This window comes from Nerophis ophidion, linkage group LG05 (assembly GCF_033978795.1).
Source record: "Nerophis ophidion isolate RoL-2023_Sa linkage group LG05, RoL_Noph_v1.0, whole genome shotgun sequence".
Classification (NCBI taxonomy): Eukaryota; Metazoa; Chordata; class Actinopteri; order Syngnathiformes; family Syngnathidae; genus Nerophis; species Nerophis ophidion.
Window position 1 is genome coordinate 38790891 of NC_084615.1, and position 22788 is coordinate 38813678.

Below are 22788 nucleotides of genomic sequence, written 5' to 3' on the forward strand. Positions count from 1 at the left end.
ACACTTCATTAGGAACCTGTGCACAATCTGATGAGACACAGCAAGAGAGCCGTGTCAACACTTCAGCAAATATAAGCCTCCATATTATGTAGTTTTAATGCTAAAAATCAAATAACATTCAAAAAGAATAATTAGATGAAAAAAGGTTTTTTTGGAATGACAATATTTTCTTTTTATTACCTACAGAATTACTGGTAGATAAAGTTGTCAGGAACAGATCAAATATCTTCTTAGTAACTTTCAGGAAGTCCCGCGGTTGCTACCTTGTTCATGGTGGTGTTAACAATGGCCTTCATCTCCTCACTTTAGTGGAGTGATGAAGGCTCTTTGCTGTGCGGATCGGTCCACGCTCGCACACGCACACACCCACACACACTCAAGCTTAGATCCTGCTCTTCTAATCAATCCTGTCAAATAACCAACCTTTGTGGAGATCAAAAGCCAACTGGGCTTTTGTTGAATTCTGCCACACACTGTGTGTGTGTGTGTGTGTGCGTGTGTGCGTGTGTGTGTGTGTGTGCGTGTGTGGGTGTGTGCGTGTGTGCGTGTGTGTGTGTGTGTGTGTGTGTGTGTGTGTGTGTGTGTGTGTGTGTGTGTGTGTGTGCGTGCGTGCGTGCGTGCGTGCGTGGGTGGGTGGATGTGCGAATATGGGTTGGACAGACGTCACCTGAAGCCTCGGACCTTCTTGAGAGTGCTCTCATTGTGCGGCAAGAGCAGACTCATTTGGCAAGCATTAACCTCTGTCACATCAGCGCTCTGTCTCCTCAGCCTTCACGCACCTCGCTGATGAAGGCGGCCTACTCATGAAATTCATGCAGCCTGCACACAAAGACGAGAGCAACTTTTTATCCTAATAGTACTCTTCCGAAACTACGCACACACTTGAATGTATTCTTGTTCAAATAGCGCGTGCCTACACTGAAATGTTTCAATGACGTTGATTTCCAGACGCTGGTCACCTCATTTGTTGTTAATTACAGTATACGACGGATGAGTGCGGTTCCTGTAAAGTCACAATATGTAATAACCTTACCTTGAATTGACACTTTCAAAATCATGTGACTACTACCCTGGCTCAGAATGAAAAAGACAGCATCCCTGTTTTCGCCACACTGAACCCAAATCTCATACTTTAGATTTCTAAAGTATTAATGAACCAGCCAGCACACATTAATTTTGTACAGTAACTTCAATGAAATAACTATATTGTCATGATCTCCCGTGGCTGTTTTCCCTGTGTTATTATTTTACGGTGTTTGTATTTGTTTCTGTGTAAGTACATCTTCCTCGCTTGTTTCCCACTTCCTGTTGGAGCGCTAACTCTAAAAACTTGCCCCGGATTGGTGATTAAACTCACCTGCCAGGAAAGCCAATTAGTTAGGGTTATAGCCAGGTTCTGCCTGCACACATAGGCTAGTTCATTGTTTCTCTTATGCCACAGTGAAAGTTCTATATTATTGGGTTACTGCAAGACTGGTACCTATTTAAATGGCATTCTGCATGCACATTGCTACCATCTCTTTATCCTGAGATCACACCAACAACAGCAACCATGCTCCACCGTAGGAGGTAAATCAAATCAAATCAACTTTATTTATAAAGCACATTTAAAGTTTACCACAGGGGTAGCCAAAGTGCTGTACAATGGACAGGTTAAAGGATAATACGAAGACAGAGCAAACAACACAACACAAACAGAAAATGATAAAAAATAAATAAATAAAACATAAAAACAGGTTCACAGCAGGTGTATAATGGGGCGCCATTGCAGGATGGATATCACTTAGTGTTAAAAGCCAAGGAATAAAATTGTGTTTTTAAGAGAGATTTAAAAACAGGAAGAGAGGAGGCTTGTCTAACTCTCAGAGGTAGGTCGTTCCAGAGCTTGGGCGTAGGAGCAGCGAAAGCTCTGTCACCTCTAAGCTTCAGCCTTGTGTCAGGGACCGTCAGTAGCAGCTGATCAGCTGATCTTAGGAATCGAGTGGGGCAGTAAGGCTGAAGGAGGTCAGAGAGATATGTTGGCGCGAGGTTGTTTAGACATTTAAAAACAAATAGAAGGAGTTTAAAATTGATTTGATAACGCACAGGGAGCCAGTGAAGGGACGCTAATATAGGGGTGATGTGCTCACGTCTGCGGGTCTGTGTTAGCAGACGAGCAGCAGAGTTTTGCACGAGCTGCAGGCGGGCGAGGGAGGCCTGGCTAATGCCGACATACAGGGCATTACAGTAGTCCAAACGATTCGAGATAAAGCCGTGAATTAATTTCTCAGGGTCATGTCGTGACAGAAGCGGTTTAACTTTCGCTAATTGGTGTAATTGCTAAAAGCTTTTTTGAACGACTCTGCTGATTTGTTTTTCAAATTTAAAATCTGAGTCGAACTTTACCCCCAGGTTTGTGACACAGTCGCTGAGATACGGGGTCATAGTGCCGAGGTCAACGTTGGGGGAGGGAGAGCGACTTGGATCGAACAACATAACTTCTGTTTTGTCTTCATTCAAACTCAGGAAGTTAGCTGAAAGCCAGGCTTTGATGTCGTGTAGGCAGTCAATGAGACGTTGAACTGTTATTTTGTGCCATGAGAAAATAGATCTGGCAATCATCGGCATAAAAATGAAATGCAATACCAAACTTCCTAAAAACAGAACCAAGGGGGAGAAGGTAAAGCGCAAATAAGATTGGGGCAAGGATTGAGCCCTGGGGGACCCCGTGTGGTAGAGGAGCTGTGGAAGACATAAAACTGTGTATTTTTACACAAAAACTCCTGTCGGCCAGGTACGACCGGAACAAGTTGAGGACGGCGCCCTTAATACCCACACAGTTCTCAAGACGAGTGATTAAGGTGGCGTGGTCGACGGTGTCGAACGCAGCAGACAGATCTAAAAGCACCAGGACGACATATCTCCCAGAATCAGTTGACAGGAGGATATTGTTAAAAACTTTTAGAAGCGCTGACTCTGTGCTGTGGAGGGCTTTAAAACCGGACTGGAACAGCTCAGTGATACCATTATCCTCTAAGAAGGGCAACAACTGATTGTAGACAACCTTCTCTAATATTTTGGAAATGTATGGAAGATTACAGATAGGTCTAAGGTTAGAGAGGAGAGAGGGGTCGAGGCTTGGTTTTTTAAGTAGAGGTACCACTGCATGTTTAAACTCTACTGGAACTATTCCAGAAGAGAGGCTACTATTGATAATGTTAAGGACACTTGATCCAATAGTAGCAAATACCTCCTTAAACAGGCGAGGTGGGAGGGCATCTGCAGGAGAACCAGAGGGCTTCATATGACTAACTGTCATTTAAAAAAGAAAAGGACACCGGCTCAAACTGATGGAAAACAGAAGAGAAATGTAGAGGAACAGAAGGGTCATATGAAGGCTGGGATAAACTGGCTCTAGTTGACGCAATTTTGTCAGTGAAAAAATGGAGACAATTTTCACAGAATTCAAAGAAGCATCAAAACCAACAGATTTGGGAGCATCAATGACAGTGTTAATAGTTTTGAACAGAACTCTGGGGTTGTTACAGTTAAAATATATAATCTGAGATAGATATATATTCATCTCTGCTTTTACATTCATCTGAAAGGAAATCAGGCTTTCTCTAAAAATGGCAAAGGACACATGCAGCCTGTCCTTTTTCCATCTTCTCTCTGCTCTTCTGCATTCGCGCCTGGCTGCACGAGTGACGTCATTCAACCAGGGCTGAGGCGTGGCTTTAGAGCAGGGGTGGGCATTACGTCGATCGCGATCGACTGGTCGATCTCGGAGGGTGTGTCAGTCGATCTCAAGCCAGGCATTAAAAAATATACATAAAAATGAGCAATCATCAATCATACCAAGACTTCACTTTCGTCAGTTGTTTGACATTCTCGGCACCCGAGGATCTTGTGAGATGACGCTGGCTGCTGCAAGCTCATATTTAGGAAAAAAATCACTAACAGGGCGGACGCAGAGAAACACATTTTACTGTCAAAACTCTAAAGACCGACTGCACAGTTCCTGTCTTCACCATAAAAGACCTGTTTCATCCTGCCTGTGCTAACAAAATAAGAGTCTCAGAAAGCTAGCGTGCACAAGCTAGCAAGCTACGGAGTTGGATGCCAATGTATTTCTCCCCCGCCCTCAGCGACCGCTTTCTCACTTGCTTGCCCACCCGCACACTCACTGACGTCACTCACCTGCTGCCAGACATTAAAGGGCCACACACATATGCTACTCTCATAACAAAGTATTTAAAAACGAGTATGCAAGTTGGACAAATGAGATGCCAAATCCAACCACTTTCATGTGGTATTGGACAGAAAGGAGGGCTTTTTTTTTCCTCCATTTGAAAATGCGGACGTTATCAGCACCACTGTCTAATTCCAATCAATGCAAGTCATCAGAATCAAATACACCAACTTATATTCTTGTCTTCATGAAAGAAAGGAATCTATGTGTGTTAAACATGCTTGTATTATCATTAAACACCATTAACTTGTTAACAAAAATGTCTCTTTCATAAATAAATAAATATAAATTATAAATAGGAATGAGGTAGATCTCCTCGACTTGGTCAATTGAAAAGTAGCTCACCTGCAGAAAAAGTGTGAGCGCCCCTGCTTTAGAGCAACGGTACTTGAAAGGCGCGATCGTGTCCAGTGTTTGTAAACAAATAGAGTTGAACCCAGAAACCAACTCTTAAGTATTTGGACATACAGAGGCTGCAGAATTATCATCAGAAAGAGTTGAAAAAATGGAGGAGAACATAGCAGGAGATGACGAATTGAACATGCGAGAGCGTTGAGGCGGAGCGCACAATTTAACCGGACACTGAGTGGGAATATCAAACAGGATCGGCATATGATCAGAGAACACAGTGTCGCAAATGTCCAAATTTAAAACAGACAAACCATACGAGAGCACTAAACCAAGTGTATGCCCGCGTTCGTGTGTGGAACCACATTCAGACTGTACAAAGTTAAAAGAGTCAATGACATTCAGGAAGCTCCTGGATAAAGGTTCATCTGGGCAGCAGGTGTGAATATTAAAATCACCAAGAATTAGGACACGATCATATTTGGAGAGGATTTCGGCTAGAAATTCAGAAAAGTCATTTATAAAGTCTTTGTGGTACTTGGGTGGTCGATATACGACGGCACACAGGACGACATCAGAAAGACCCATTTCAAACATGCATAGTTCGAAGCTTGAAAAGGAGGATTGCAGGCGGATTTGACGGCATTTAAAGTCTACATTGTAGCAGCCTTTTTGTAAAATACTGAATGATTATATGTAATATATGCTGTAAATTAAGACACCAGTGACTGATATCATGCATTCTACATAAGTATAGTAGTTGCTACATATCTTTTACAGTAGACCAGTGGTTCTCAAATGGGGGTACACGTACCCCTGGGGGTACTTGAAGGTATGCCAAGGGGTACGTGAGATTTTTTTTAAATATTCTAAAAATAGCAACAATTTAAAAATCCTTTATAAATATATTTATTGAATAATACTTCAACAAAATATGAATGTAAGTCCATAAACTGTGAAAAGAAATGCAACAATGCAATATTCACTGTTAACAGCTAGATTTTTTGCGGACATGTTTCACAAATATTGATGTTAAAGATTTCTTTTTTTGTGAAAAAATGTTTAGAATTAAGTTCATGAATCCAGATGGATCTCTATTACAATCTCCAAAGAGGGCACTATAAGTTGATGATTACTTCTATGTGTGGAAATCTTTATTTATAATTGAATCACTTGTTTATTTTTCAACAAGTTTTTAGTTATTTTTATATGTTTTTTTCCAACTAGTTCAAGAAAGACCACTACAAATGAGCAATATTTTGCACTGTTATACAACTTAATAAATCAGAAACTGATGACATATTGCTGTATTTTACTTTAACTCTTTTTTTCAACCAAAATGCTTTGCTCTGATTAGGGGGTACTTGAAATAAAAAAATGTTGACAGGGGGTACATCACTGAAAAAAGGTTGAGAACCACTGCAGTAGACAACACTTAGAAAGATAAAGCTACATCTCTCCAAGTCACATAAATACTGTGCTGTGTAAAAGGTCTGCACATACAGTAAATCTCTCACTTTTTAGCAAAGTTCCAGTAATAGTTGGCCATCATAGAATAGAATAGAATAGAATAGAAAGTACTTTATTGATCCCTGGGGGAAATTCAGCACCACAGTTCGCTCACAATAGACAATAATAATAATAAATAATATATAACATATATTATATATATGTAATATATAATATATGAATAGTATAAATATATTTTACATATATTCTACATTTAAGTGCAGTCAAGGAACATTTACATTATACAGTCTGATGGCTGTCGGTATGAAGGACATAATCATTCAACTCTGTCAGCACCTGTAGCTTGTGTATACAGTCCCTAACAAAAATCTTGTTGTTTGGGTACAAGTTGACCTTAAATGCCCCTCGACTATACAGGTGCTGGTCATATTATTAAAATATCATGAAAAAGTTTATTTATTTCATTAATTCTATTTAGAAAGTCAAACTTGTAAAATGTATACATTCATTCCAAACAGACTGATACATTTCAAGTGTTTTTTGCCAAAAAGGAGATGATTATAGCTGACAACCAATGAAAACCCGAAATTCAACATCTCAGAAAATTTGAATATGGTGAAAAGGTCAGATATTGAAGACACCTGGTGCCACACTCTATTTAGCTAACTAACTCAAAACACCTGGAAAAGCCTTTAAATGGTCTCTCGTTTTGATTCTGTATGACACACAATCATGGGGAAGACTGCTGACTTGACAACTGTCCAAAACATGACCATTGATACTTTAAAGAAGGAGGGCAAGACACAAAAGGTCATTGCCAAAGAGGTTGGACGTTCCCAGAGCTCTGTGTCCAAGCACATTAATAGAGAGGCGAAGATGTGGTCGAAAAAAGTGTACAAGCAAGAGGGATAACCACGTCCTGGAGAGGATTGTCAAACAAAACTGATTCAAAAATGTGGGGGAGATCCACAAAGAGTGGACGGCAGCTGGAGTCAGTGCTTCAAGAACCACCACGCACCGACGTATGCAAGATATGGGCTTCAGCTGTTGCATTCCTTGTGTAAAGCCACTCTTGAATAAGAGACAACGTCAAAAGCGTCTCGCCTGGGCTCAAGACAAAAAGGACTGGACTGCTGCTGAGTGGTCCAACGTTATGTTTTCAGATGAAAGTAAATTTTGTATCTCCTTTGGAAATCAAGGTCCCAGAGTCTGGAGGACAGGAGAGGCACAGAATCCACGTTGCCTGAAGTCCAGTGTCAAATTTCCACAATCGGTAATGGTCTGGTGTGCCAGGTCATCCGCTGGTGTTGGTCCACTGTGTTTCCTGAGGTCTAGGGTTAATGCAGCAGTCTACCAGGAAGATTTAGAACACTTTATGCTGCCTGTCGCGGACCAATTTTATGGAGGTGAAGATTTCGTTTTCCAACATGACTTGGCACCTGCACACAGTGCCAAATCTACTAGTACCTGGTATAAGGACCATGGTATTCCTGTTCTTGATTGGCCTGCAAACTCACCTGACCTAAACCCCATAGAAAACTTATGGGGTATTGTGAAGCGGAAGATGCGAGATGCCAGACCCAACAATGCTGAAGAGCTGAAGGCCACTATTAAAGCAACCTGGGCTCTCATAACACCTGAGGAGTGCAACAGACTGGTCGACTCCATGCCACGCCGTATTGCTGCAGCAGTTCAGGAAAAAAGGAGCTGCAACTAAGTATTGATTGCCGTACATGCTGAAACTTTCCATGTTCATACTTTTCAGTTGGCCCTCATTTCTAAAAAATATTTTTTGGTACTAGTCGTAACTAATACTCTATTTTTCTGAGATACTGAATTTGGGATTTTCAGTGATTGTCAGTACTAATCATCAAAATTTAAAGAAATAAATATTTCAAATATACCACTATGTGTGTAATGAATTGATATAATATGTAAGTTTCACGTTCTGAATATAATTACTGAAATAAATAAACTTTTTCATGATATTCTAATAATATGAACAGCACCTGTATGTAATCGTTTTTTTGTTTTTGTTTTTTTACAGAATGGCTCATTTCGATCTCACTAGCTTTTAAAATGAGATCTTGACAAAAACAAAACAAATTGCAAAACACTTACAGGAAATGTGGAGCAGTACAAAGTACGAGTGTACTTGCGCTCACCATCAAAAGGATCGTCTATGGTCCCCAGCGAATAGAGAATAGATAACAATGTCCCGACAACTAAGGAAGAGAAAAGGATCAACTTAAATAGTCTTGATTGCAAACAGAAAACTGTTGAAAGGAAATGCTGCAGGACAGGGGAAAACACCAACAAAACCAGAAGAGCTTGCCAAAATAAAAGCACAGGACAGGAACTAACACAAAACACAGAAGTTCACTAACAAAAAACAACATAAAGGGTCGGCCTGGTGTAAACAGCCGTGACAGTCGCCTTGTCAAATGATGCACCTAATCCTAAATTACAGCGTCACCAGTGATCACTACTTGATCGATCAATTAGTGTGTGTGTATAAAAAGAACCCCAGCACACCAGACCTTCACGTTAACTACAACTTGACCTCTGACAACATACCTTAGATTTACCCTAAGACCAAAGTGTTGTTGACTGAAAACCAGATCCACTGCTGAGGTGGCTGACACCTTCAATGTGTCTCAGTGTCAAGTACAAGAAATAAGAAAAATATTTGAAGAGACGAGGGTTGTTTTTGACAAGCCCAGATCCGGCAGACAACTCGACAACGACCGTTTGCTGGCTCGAAAATCCAAGGCCAGCCCCTTTTCCACTGCAGCAGTGCTCCAACAGGCCTGGTCAACTCAAATCCCCGTGTCAACTAGAACAGTTTGTGGAATTACGTCTTGAAACGGCCTCCAAGGTCTAATCATTGCAAAGAAACCAAATTACAAATGTCAGAATGTGGATTTCTCAGATGACTCTTCAGTTGAATTAGGTCATAGCCGCAAATATTGCAGGATAAATTTGTAGAAGGCAATGTCAATAGCCCAAAATATCAACAAGTATTGGCTACCTCTTACATTGGCAATCATAAAAGTGGTCAAATTTTGCAGCAGGATGGTGGTCCATCGTAAACTTTCATCTCTACATCAAAGTTCCCCAAGGCCAAGAATATCAAGGTGCTCCAGGACGGGCCACACCAGTCACCAGACATGATGATCATTTAGCATGTCTGGTGTGCAATGAAAAAAAAAAAAGCATGGAAGATGAAACCAAATAATCTTGATGAACACTTGGAGGCATGTAAGACTGCTTTCTTTGCTATTCCTGTTGACTTAATCAATGAATTGTACGAATCATTGTTGAACCGCATAGATGCAGTCCTTCACGCTCATGGAAGTTATACGAGATTATAAATATGGCTATCACAATATTTTGCAATATATTTTAAAATTTTAAGTAAATATTTGTTCAATTTTCACATTACTCTCTGTGGGTGACAAAACATTTGTCTTGCCAAAATCTGCCCTTTCTGTGTTCATTAAATTATATATTTTTTCTTAAGTGAAGCAAATTTATTTCACTATATTAAACATAATTTGGGAGGGCTTTACCTTTCACATGAGCCTTTTCTAAAACCAATGGATTCATTAAAATTCAGGTTAGAAGCTGTTCTTTCTACAAAACGGATAAGTGACAAGACTTTTGTCACGTACTGTACAAGTGGTGAGGTGAGCCAAAACCTTTTTTATACTGTATGTGCCTTCTGCTGAATTGACCCAGACTCATCTACAAAGTTATCTGGTACAATTCTCCGATATTGTTGTCTGTCCAATTAATGTCATTGTCCATGATGTCTTATTATTAGTAACACAACAGTTTAAATACAATGCGAGAGTTTTGAGAAAAACAACAAAATACAGCAATAACTGAATGGAACAATAATTGTCGTTATTGAAGTTTCAATTAGGACGCCTAAGTGTACCTTTTATAGAGCGGCTGTTTTTCTTACCGACGCTACATTAAGAGTGAGAAGCAGCAGTTTAGAGTCATAATAATAATACTATTGTTCCCTTCCCCCACAGCCAGGAAGCAATAGAGGCATTTGTCAAAACCAACTGTCAGTACTTGCGCGGTTATTGCCTTTCCTCGCCGTTTTCTCTCCGCACAATTACAGCTGTAACTGCAAAGAAACTAATATGTTTTTATGGCTGCTGCAATTTAGCGGTGCTAAATGAGAGCGGCCGACGGGACCGATGATGTGCTCTGCTGTCTTATCTCACTGAAGGGGAACGTTTGGCCTCCAAATGAAGTCACGGGATAGAGATCTTTCTCACGCTGCTTACTTACTCTTTCTATTCTTCCCAGCACACCCTGCTTAATTGTGTCAAAATGGCGGCGGGAAAAGCCACAGTCACTTAGACTGACAGCTAAAGATATTGTAAGATTATGTAGTCCAGGGGTGTCCAAACCTTTTTTCCAGCCAGGGCCATACACTAAAAAAATCAAGGATTCAACATTTTTTGATTAAGAAAAAAAACTACATTTCAACTATTTCTTCTTACATTATGACATTTTTAGTTTTTGTCGAAATTGTAATTTTTTATTTTTACTTCTACAATGTTCTGCAGGACGATAAAAAACACAAATGGCCCCCATCCTGCACTTTGGACACCCTCATTATAGACTCAGCGTCACTTTTGCTTTCCATGAAGAAAACTTGTATGTATTTTCTTTTATCTCCTTCAATTGTTTTACAGAGCAAGAGACGAGTGTGGAAGACGTTGTCCTATCTCCTGTGGAAAATCTGGGAATGAACATCTGTCTGAGGTATATTTTTTAATTTCAGCCAAATCATCTTGACAATATATTTGATGTTCAAACTCATAAACTTTATCATTATGTTTTGCAAATAATAATTAACTTAGAATTTTATGGCTGCAACATGTGCCAAAGTAGTTGGGAAAGGGCACTGTGCTACATCACCTTTTCTTTTAACAACACTCAATAAACGTTTGGGAACTGAGGAAACTAATTGTTGAAGCTTTGAAAGTGGAATTCTTTCCCATTCTGGTTTTATGTAGAGCTTCAGTCATTCAACAGTCCGGGGTCTCCGCTGTCGTATTTTACGCTTCATAATGCACCACACATTTTCGATGAGACACAGGTCTGGACTGCAGGCGGGCCAGGAAAGTACCCACACTCTTTTTTTACGAAGCCACGCTGTTGTAACCTTTGCGGAATGTGGCTTGGGATTGTCTTGCTGAAATAAGCAGGGGCGTCAATGAAAAAGACGGAGCATAGATGGCAGCATATGTTGTTCCAAAACCTGTATGTACCTTTCAGCCTTTATGGTGCCTTCACAGATGTGAAAGTTACCCATGCCTTGGGCACTAATGCACCCCCATACCATCACAAATGCTGGCTTTTGAATTTTGCGTTAATAACAGTCTGGATGGTTTGCTTCCCCTTTGGTCCGGATGACAGGATGTCAAATATTTCCAAAAACAATTTGAAATCTGGACTCGTCAGACCACAGTACACTTTTCCACTTTGCATCAGTCCATCTTAGATGATCTCGGGCCCAGAGAGGCCGGCAGCGTTTCTGGATGTTGTTGATAAATGGCTTTCGCTTTGCAAAGTAGAGCTTGAACTTGCACTTACAGATGTAGCGACGAACTGTGTTTAGTAACAGTGGTTTTCTGAAGTTTTCCTGAGCCCATGTGGTGATATCCTTTAGAGATTGATGTCGGTTTTTGATACAGTGTCGTCTTAGGGATCGAAGGTCACGGTCATTCAATGTTGGTTTCTGGCCATGCCGCTTACATAGTGATTTCTCTAGATTCTCTTAACCTTTTGATGATATTATGGACCGTAGATGTTGAAATCCCTAAATTTCTTGCAATTGCACTTTGAGAAACGTTGTTCTTAGGGGCGGTGTGGCGCAGTGGCAGAGTGGCCGTGCGCAACCCGAGTGTCCCTGGTTCAAATCCCACCTAGTACCAACCTCGTCACGTCCGTTGTGTCCTGAGCAAGACACTTCACCCTTGCTCCTGATGGGTGCTGGTTGGCGCCTTGCATGGCAGCTCCCTCCATCAGTGTGTGAATGTGTGTGTGAATGGGTAAATGTGGAAGTAGTGTCAAAGCGCTTTGAGTACCTTGAAGGTAGAAAAGCGCTATACAAGTACAACCCATTTATTCTTAAACTGTTTGACTATTTGCTCATGCAGTTGTGGACAAAGGGGTGTACGTTGCCCCATCCTTTCTTGTGAAAGACTGAGCATTTTTTGGGAAGCTGTTTTTATACCCAATCATGGCACCCACCTGTTCCCAATCAGCCTGCACATCTGTGGGATGTTCCAAATAAGTGTTTGATGAGCATTCCTCAACTTTATCAGTATTCATTGCCACCTTTCCCAACTTCTTTGTCACGTGTTGCTGGCATCAAATTCTAAAGTTAATGATTATTTGCAAAAAAAAAAAAGTTTATCAGATTGAACATCAAATATGTTTTCTTTGTAGCATATTCAACTGAATATGGGTTGAACATGATTTGCAAATCATTTTATTCTGTGAAATCTATATTTACATCTAACACAATTTCCCAACTCATATGGAAACGGGGTTTGTACACACCAGCACATGCCACACACAAACACACACTCATGATGTGCTTCGTTGTCAACGTCTTCCACTGCCGCTGTCTCGCTGTTCTCGTGCTCCCAGCGTGATAAATAAAGCGTGATAATGAAACCAGTCCTGTAGTCGCCATGACCAACGTTACTTTTCTCGCACTGCTCGTTTACATCCTTAACAACGCCACACTGCTGCACTGCACACACCCCTGAAAAGAACATTTTGGCAGCAAAATGAAACGCTGCAATGTTAAAAATGTTGTATTAAGAGCATCACAGGAGTCATCAGATTGCTGTTTTGTTGGGACTCGCAGGCTTCAGTTACCTGTGTTTACTGCTGAACACTTCCTGTGTGCTGGCGTTTGAATATAATAATCAGCAGTAAAAAGATTATTTAACCAAGCTTAAATGTCAGCGTCATTTGCCATCACCGTATATTCCCTTCATTTTCTGGTGGTATATTCCAAGACCACCCGCGAACTTTAAATACAATTTTAAAGGGTTATGCGGCATTGAAGTGCCACCATATGCTACATCGGCTCGCCCTTCCCCCTCCAAACCCTCCAGCAAGGTTGATGTAGATTTTTTTCCCTTGATTTGCGATTAACATTTGCAATGAATGAGACCGTTGCAGTTATTAGATATGATTCAACTCCAATTATAATCCCTGTCTCGCTTCAATTCCCATTGTTTGCTACTGACGAAGGAATCTAACGCACTAAATGCATCAAAGCACAAAAAAGTACCTACACCTAATAAATGATAATTAACAATGATCGATAAAACAGATGGAATTGGAATCATGGTCAAGCCTTAAAGGGGAAAAAAATACTTTTTTTGTCTATCATTCACAATCCTAATGAGAGACAAGAACATATAAGGTTCTTTTTTTTTGCATTTTAATTTGCAAAAATCGCCTTGTTCTTGGTGGCTCGAAATGCAGCTAATGGGAGCAATCCATTCTGCTGCTAAATTACTTTAAAAATACATCCAAAAACCGCCAACAATACTTAATTTATGTTGCATAACCTGTATAATAACCAAACTGTAGTGACATTGGTATTGTAAGAGCAAACACTGAGGAACAATTTTTGTAGCGTAGCAAGACATCATCTTGGGACGGCACGCTAAGGCATTAGCCTTGAGCGAGCTACGGCAAGAGATCAACTAGCTTTTGCATAAGCAGATGCATTTCTTTTGAATTTGTAATACACAACACAATGCCATTGGACTCCAGTTTGTAATGACCGAAAAAATCTAAAAAATCAAATTACAGTGTCTGTAAAGTATTAGCACACAATTAATGTTTTGTTTGTACAAAGCAAGCTTGACAGTGTATTTAGTTGTACAAACCCTGTTTCCATATGAGTTGGGGATTTGTGTTAGATGTAAATATAAACGGAATACTATGATTTGCAAATAATTTTCAACCCATATTCAGTTAAATATGTCACAAAGACAACATATTTGATGTTATAACTGATAAACATTTTTTTGTATGCAAATAATCATTAACTGTAGAACTTGATGCCAGCAAAACGTGACAAAGAAGTTTGGAAAGGTGGCAATAAATACTGATAAAGTTGAGGAATGCTCATCAACCACTTATTTGGAACATCCCACAGATGTGTTGGCTAATTGGAAAACAGGTGGGTGCCATGATTGGGTATAAAAACAACTTCCTAAAAAATGCTCAGTCTTTCACAAGAAAGGATGGGGCGAGGTACACCCCTTTGTCCACAACTGCGTGAGCAAATAGTCAAACAGTTGAAGAACAACGTTTCTCAAAGTGCAATTGCAAAAAATTTAGGGATTTCAACATCTACGGTCAATAATATCATAAAAAGGTTCAGAGAATCTGGAGAAATCACTCCACGTAAGCAGCATGGCTGGAAACCAACATTGAATGACCGTGACCTCCGATCCCTCAGACGGCGCTGTATCAAAAACCGACATCAATCTCTAAAGGATATCATCACATGGGCTCAGGAACACTTCAGAAAACCACTGTCACTAAATACAGATTGTCGCTACATCTGTAAGTGCAAGTTAAAGCTCTACTATGCAAAGCAAAAGCCATTTATCAACAGCATCCAGAAACGCTGCCGGCTTCTCTGGGCCCAAGATCATCTAAGATGGACTGATGCAAAGTATAAAAGTGTTCTGTGGTCTGACGCGTCCACATTTCAAATTGTTTTTCGAAATATTCAACATCGTGTCATCCTGACCAAAGGGGGAAGCGATCCATCAAGACTGTTATCGACACAAGGTTCAAAAGCCAGCATCTGTCATGGTATTGGGTTGCATTAGTGCCCAAGGCATAGGTAACTTACACATCTGTGTGAAGGCACCATTAATGCTGAAAGGTACATACAGGTTTTGGAACAACATATGCTGCTATCTGAGCGCTGTCTTTTTCATGGACACCCTTGCTTATTTCAGCAAGACAATGCCAAACCACATTCAGCACGGCTTCTTAAAAAAAGAGTGCTGGTACTTTCCTGGCCCGCCTGCAGTCCAGACCTGTCTCCCATCGAAAATGTGTGGCGCATTATGAAGCGTAAAATACGACAGCGGAGACCCCGGACTGTTGAACGACTGAAGCTCTACGTAAAACAAAAATGGGAAATAATTACACTTTCAAAGCTTCAACAATAAGTTTCCTCAGTTCCCAAACGTTTATTGAGTGTTGTTAAAAGAAAAGGTGATGTAAAACAGTGGTGAACATGCCCTTTCCCAAAAACGTTGGCACGTGTTGCAGCCATGAAATTATAAGTTAATTATTATTTGCAAAATTAAAATTAAGTTTGAGTTTGAACGTCAAATATTTTGTCTTTGTAGTGCATTGAATTGAATATGGGTTGAAAAGGATTTGCAAATCATTGTATTTCGATTGTATTTACATCTAACACAATTTCCCAACTCATATGGAAACAGGTTTGTAATTCCAGCAACAACTTATGTTGTATATTAACTCGTGGTCACCTCGCTGCAAGTTACAGCATACATGGCCAATCTGCCGGGACGTACTTTCACATATAAAAATATGCAAATTAAAATTTGCATTATTCCAATCTACTTATTTACTAAAAAGAATCAACCCCTATCGTGTAGGAAATGTTCCATTATTTTTAGCCTACGGCAATAAAGCTTTTGATATTCATAAAAAGAGCTGCTCAAATGAAGGTTTGTTTTTTTTCTGTCCTGCAGGTATGGCCATTTCCTCCAGCTCCTTCAAGGAGATGCTGCGAGCAGCCTGACACTCCTCATGAAGCACGTGAAGATCTTCCTGTCCCGGCAGCGAGTTCAACCGTCTTCGGAGCTCCGTATCTTTTCACCAGTCCACATCAGGCTTTCTGTCTTATTTTCATACCTCAACAGACACTTCATGGTTATACTTCCTTTTATTCAGTGTGAAGTACATTTCAGACTACCCGTCATAACCAAATGCCTCTGTGACATTTAAGCTCCTTTTATTTTGGAAGCTCCCATGTGGTGATCACATTGTCATGACTCATAAATGGCAACTTTCTGACAAATGACAAGTCTTAGTGGACTTTGTCAAAAGCATGCAAATTGATGCACCATGGGAATAGGTTGCCTGATTTATGTGTTTTTGTTATGTGTTTATCCTCCTTCCCTTTGTTTTTGTGTTACTGTAGACAAAAACAATGTTTTCCATGGGGCCTTTTGTGATTTATAATTCTGTGTGGTTGAAAGATAAGTTTTGGTGGTACGTTACAGATGAATGAGGCAGTCAGTCCTTCGGAGATGTTTAGCTGTTTGGTATGGGCACTTTTTATCAGCACTTTTGTCGTCTTATTACATGTCATAGTGAGAAAAAACATATCGCACATGATTAAAGCTCCTGTATGTCAACAGCTCAATGTGTGACTATGCTAGCCAAGCCGGTATCTGAAAACCTGGACAAACTTTTGTTGAAAACAAACATGTAACGTGAGGTGCACAAAACCGAAGTGCTATTATGTTGATTTTGGTTGTGAATGAATAGCTCATTTGGTCCTACCTTATATTTTCTTTGTTCCAAATAATGCTGATTTTTCATGCTTCAAATCCCAAACAGAGGCTTAAAGTGCTTGTTCATCAGAGGCAACCACTCTAAAAATGTCTCTTTGGAATTGAGCCAGGACCTCCATATCACTAATTTGCTGCCATCATGTTCTGATGGAGTTGGCATCATCAGATTCCACAATAGCTTCACCATAAACAGAAATGTGCCCACATTTCATGACAACAAGCTTTATTTTCGAAGGATTTTGTTTCGACCTTTGTCGGCCTCATCACTTCTGGCTTGATGTCGCGTTCACAATGCATATCTAATAGACCTTTTAGTGAATGAAGTACCTTGATTCAATTTCTTACCTTATTCACTCATCTGTAAAGTTCTGCACCATTCACTGCTTACCAGTTTGTGGAAAATAAACATTCAGTCCTAATACTAAAATTCTGCAGCGCTGAAGTCCAGCCCTCAAAACATACACTACAAGCCAAAAGTTTAGACACACCTTCTCTTTCAAAGTGTTTTCTTTATTTTCATGACTATTTACAGTATAGATTATCACTGAAGGCATCAAAACTATGAATGAATACATGTGAAGTTATGTACTTAACAAAAAAAGGTAATATATCTGTAAACATTTTTTATATTCTAGTTTCTTCAAAATAGCCCCCCTTTGCTCTAATTACGGCTTTGCACACTCTTGGCATTCTCTCGATGAGTTTCAAGTGGTAGTCACCTGAAATAGTTTTCACTTCACAGGTGTGCCTTATCAGTGTTGATACGTGGAATTTCTTGCTTTATCAATGGAGTTGGGACCATCAGTTGTGTTGTGAAAGAGAAGGTGTGTCCAAACTTTTGGCCTGTACTGTACAGTTCAAGGGCACTCCAGTTACCTCAAAAATCCTGAAACTATTGCATCCTTTACTCTGCACTGCAGTCGTTCAGCTTGAAGAATATCCAGGCCACGACTGGCTGGCGTCAACCGTGTTCCTGTTAATGGCAGGAAACTGGCGGCGGTGTTTGAGTGTGCTTGTCAAGCTGTCGTCCCTGCTAAGCTCTGCCCTCATCTGGCCAGCCAGGACACATGCCTCTGTAAGTTAAAGTGCCCATGTACAAACCCCATTTCCATATGAGTTGGGAAATTGTGTTAGATGTAAATATAAACCGATTACATTGATTTGCAAATCCTTTTCAACCCATATTCAATTGAATGCACTACAAAGACAATATATTTGATGTTCAAACTCCTAAACTTTATTTTTTTTTGCAAATAATAATTAACTTAGAATTTCATGGCTGCAACACGTGCCAAAGTAGTTGGGAAAGGGCATGTTCACCACTGTGTTCCAACTCCTTTTTCTTTTAACAACACTCAATAAACGTTTGGGAACTGAGGAAACTAATTGTTGAAGCTTTGAAAGTGGAATTCTTTCCCATTCTTGTTTTATGTAGAGCTTCAGTCGGTCAACAGCCCAGGGTCTCCGCTGTCGTATTTTACGCTTCATAATGCGCCACACATTTTCGATGGGAGACCGGTCTGGACTGCAGGTGGGCCAGGAAAGTACCCACACTCTTTTACTACGAAGCCATGCTAATGTAACACGTGGCTTGGCATTGTCTTGCTGAAATAAGCAGGGGCGTCCATGATAACGTTGCTTGGATGACAGCATATGTTGCTCCAAAACCTGTATGGACCATTCAGCATTAATGGTGCCTTCACAGATGTGTAAGTTACCCATGCCCTGGGCACTAATACACCCCCATCCCATCACAGATGCTGGCTTTCAAACTTTGCGCCTATAACAATCCGGATGGTTATTTTCCTCTTCGTTCCGGAGGACACCACATCCACAGTTGCCAAATATAATTTCAAATGTGGACTCGTCAGACCACAGAACACTTTTTCACTTTGCATCAGTCCATCTTAGATGAGCTCAGGCCCAGCGAAGCCAGCGGCGTTCCTTGGTGTTGTTGATAAATGGGTTTTGCTTTGCATTGTAGAGTTTTAACTTGCACTTACAGATTTAGCAAACAACTGTAGTTACTGACAGTGGTTTTATGAAGTGTTCCTGAGCCCGTGTGGTGATATCCTTTACACACTGATGTCGGTTTTTGATGCAGTACCGCCTGAGGGATCAAAGGTCCGTAATATCATCGCTTACGTGCAGTGATTTCTCCAGATTCTCTGAACCTTTTGATGATTTTTCGGACCGTAGATGGTAACATTTCTAAATTCCTTGCAATAGCTCATTGAGAAATGTTGTTCTAAAACTGTTAAACAATTTGCTTACAAATTGGTGACCCTCGCCCCATCCCTGTTTGTGAATTACTTAGCATTTCATGGAAGCTGCTTTTATACCCAATCATGGCACCCGCCTGTTCCCAATTAGCATGCACACCTGTGGGATGTTCCAAATATGTGTTTGATGAGCATTTCTCAACTTTATCAGTATTTATTGCCACCTTTCCCAACTTCTTTGTCACGTGTTGCTGGCATCAAATTTTAAAGTTAATGATTATTTGCAAAAAACAAATTATTAATCAGTTTGAACATCAAATATGTTGTCTTTGTAGCATATTCAACCGAATATGAGTTGAAAATGATTTGCAAATCATAGTATTCCGTTTATATTTACATCTAACACAATTTCCCAACTCATATGGAAACGGGGTTTGTAATAGTATTTGTTTACAATTTCAAATAATGTATTGGAAGTGTATTGTCCAAACTCTGGCATTGGTGCTGGAATTTAGACCAGTAAAAGTGTTTTTATGTAGCCCTACTGGGATGCAGCTTTAATGCTAATAACCTGTGTATGTCTCCAAGAAGTGCTATTGTACACTTGTTATGCTACGTTATAGATGCCATATATCCATTAATGCAAGGGTTCTAAACCTTTTTGACCTTGGGGCCCAACTTTTCTACTACAGAGGGCCCCGGAGCCCACTCAACTATTAGCACTGAATTTGTACCATTATTCTTGATTTTATTCGTTTTCCATATTTATATCTAACCTACTTACAGTTTACAACTTTGTCTAATGATATGAAGCCATGTGTTAATAACAAAGATTCATAATTATTTAACAAGTAATCTTTAGGCTTACGTCAGCCTTATTTGAAAATATTTACTAACCAAATATACTGCATAAGAAGGGACTCAATAATAACTGACGGAAATTACATTTACATACAAAACCCAAAACCATTGACGTTGGCACGTTATGTAAATCGTAAATAAAAACAGAATACAATGATTTGCAACTCCTTTTCAACCTTTATTTTTGGGAAATATTAACTCATTTGGAATTTGATGCCTACAACATGTTTAAAAAAACTGGCACAAGTGGCAAAAAAGACTGAGAACGTTGAGGAATGCTCATCAAACACTTATTTGGAAAATCCCACAGGTGAGCAGGCTAAATGGGAACAGGTGGGTGCTATGGGGCCCCGCTGGTGACAGCCCAAAGAGGCAACAATGGGCTCACCACTCACAAGAGGGGCCATAGAGGTTGGGTGCAATGTGAGTAGGGCGGAAGGCCACTTGGCGGTCCGATCCTCGGCTACATAAGCTCGCTCTTGGGATGTGGAACATCACCTTTCTGGGGGGGAAGGAGCCAGAGCTGGTGCGCGAGGTGGAGAAGTTATGGCTGGATATATCGGACTCATTTCAATGCACAGCAAGGGCTCTGAAACCAGTTCTCTTGAGAGGGGGTGGACTCTCTTCCACTCTAGCGTTGCAGGCAGTGAGAGGCGACGGGCTGGCTATTCTTGTTTTCCCCCGGCCCAAAGCCTGCACGTTGGACTTTAACCCATTAGACGAGAGGGTAGCTTCTCTGCGCCTTCGGGTGGGGGGACGGGTCTTAACTGTTGTTTGTGCTTATGCACCAAACAGCAGCTCAGAGTACCCACTCTTTTTAGATTCCCTTGAGGGAGTACTGGAAGAGTGCTCCCTCAGGTGATTTTCTTGTCCTACTGGGGGACTTCAACGCTCATGTTTGCAACGACCTTGAAACCTGGAGAGGCGTGATTGGGAACAATGGCCGCCCAGATCTGAACCCGAGTGGTGTTTTGTTATTGGACTTTTGTGCTTGTCCCGGATTGTCCATAACTAACACCATGTTCAAACATACGTAAGGGTGTCCATATGTGCACTTGGCACCAGGACACCCTCGGCCGCAGTTCCATGATTGACTTTGTAGTTGTGTTATCGTATTCGCAGTCTCATATTTTAGACACTCGGGTGAAGAGAGCGGCGGAACTTTCTACCGACCACCACTTGGTAGTGAGCTGGCTCCAATAGTGGGGGAGGAAGCAGGACAGACCTGGCAGGCCCAAATGCATTGTGAGGGTCTTCTGGGAACATCTAGTAGAGTCTCCTGTCAGAGAGAGTTTCAATTACCATCTAGCTAGGAGGAACTCCAAAAGGTTCCTGAAGAACTAAATCTTCCCAGGCAGTTTTTGGTGGAAACACAGGGGGGACTTTACTTAACTGGGTAAGTGGGGAAGTTCCTGAAAAAGTTCCTGTGGTAGAAAAGGGGTCTTATGACTTTAGCTCCAATCTTCTTCTGTTTGTTTGAGATTTCCATTACTGCCACGAGTGGTATTACAACTGATTACCGCTGTGGCCCATACGGACCACAACTCAGAAACATATTTTTTGGCAGCCCTGTGGGTAGTGCTCGCTGCTCAACAATGGTCCTTGTGGTTAAGAAACACTGACTTACAGTACAACAACATAACATTAAGGTGTGTTGAAGGAGGACACATGCATTAGCATTTGTATTTAAAGTATATTCAGAAAGTAAGAAAAATTAAACCTTTAACATTTTTCTTATCCCACTCATTTATACATGCACACTGATTGTTGCTGTCAATGAGCAGTAAAAAAAAACCTACTAATACCGAAAACCTCTTGTCATCATTGCAGGTTGTCGTTACTGTGCAATTGGCCGAGTCGGGGATCCCACCTGTCTACTGGAGCACGGCTCACTATGTGGAGATGCTCCTGAAGGCCGAACTTCCATTGGTCCACTCTGCCTTCAGGATGTCTGGTTTCACTCCATCCCAGGTAACACGATTCTTGTTTTTATCCCCTGTCTGACTTCCCATCTCTCTTTTTGCATGTATCAAACAATGGTGCAAAGAACATGAAATAGTTAATGGATTGCCATTATTACCCCAGCTGATTTCACAACTGAAAGCATCCAGACTATTTGCTCAAAAAAAATGGTATTGATCACATTTTCTTTGTGGAGGCTCCTGTTTATTGTCGGATGTACACTCACTGTTTAATACATTAAAAACACCTCGCAAAACATTACATTTGAGGTGAAAGAGGGTGCTGTAAGAACCTTTGACCTCAGTTATCTTAGCCTTTTTGTGTCATTTCTCATTTAATCTCTAGATTACTATTGCAACAACACATCATCCGGAACGTGAGTTGGGTTTACACTCGGGGTGTCAAGCTCATTTTAGCATCAGGGGCCGCATCGAGGAAATCTATTTTTACACGGGCTGGACTGATGAAATCATGGCATTAAAACTTAAACATAAAGACCACTTTAGATTGTTTTCTTTATCTTACTTTGCCCCATAATAGAACAAACACATTCTGAAAATGTGCAAATTACAAATAATCTTCTTGGAAAGACATTTCAAGTTTATTAAAAAATTCTGAGGAAAAAAAGGATGCAGTTTCAAAAACCACGTGAAGAACACAATGAACCTGGACTTTGTGTCAGTGTATTTACAAAGCCATTAAACTTTAAGCACATCCTGTTTAGGATTCTCATGTTGGCAGTTCACCATTAAAACGTCTTGAAAGAAAATTAAAGTGTTTCCTCAAACTGCCGCATTGGTGAAATCCGCAATTGCCACAACAGATTGATTTATCTTCATTCAAATATTACAATCATAATACACACAAAAAAATTATCATATGACACCATAGCCAAAATCAAGGTAACTTAATGACGAACTTAACCAATGCAAAAATGGTAGATTTTACCATGAACAAAAAAAGAACAAACACAATAAATGTAGAAAAACACATTTTACAATGGACTTCAGGGTGCACATTGTGCATTCAACCAATTACATGCACTGCATGGAACTCTAACTAA

At 40.5% G+C, this 22788-nt stretch overlaps 1 protein-coding gene across 3 annotated transcripts in view; it reads left to right on the forward strand.

Moving 5' to 3' along the window:
- The window catches only part of tbc1d32 (TBC1 domain family, member 32), an 89406-nt gene that overhangs the window by 53654 nt on the left and 12964 nt on the right, over window positions 1–22788 (forward strand). For all 3 annotated transcript variants that reach the window (XM_061900897.1, XM_061900898.1, XM_061900896.1), the window contains 4 exons: window positions 10768–10837; window positions 15853–15968; window positions 17601–17755; window positions 21594–21734. In XM_061900897.1, the coding sequence (XP_061756881.1) occupies window positions 10768–10837; window positions 15853–15968; window positions 17601–17755; window positions 21594–21734 (482 nt within the window). The remainder of the gene's footprint in view (window positions 1–10767; window positions 10838–15852; window positions 15969–17600; window positions 17756–21593; window positions 21735–22788) is intronic.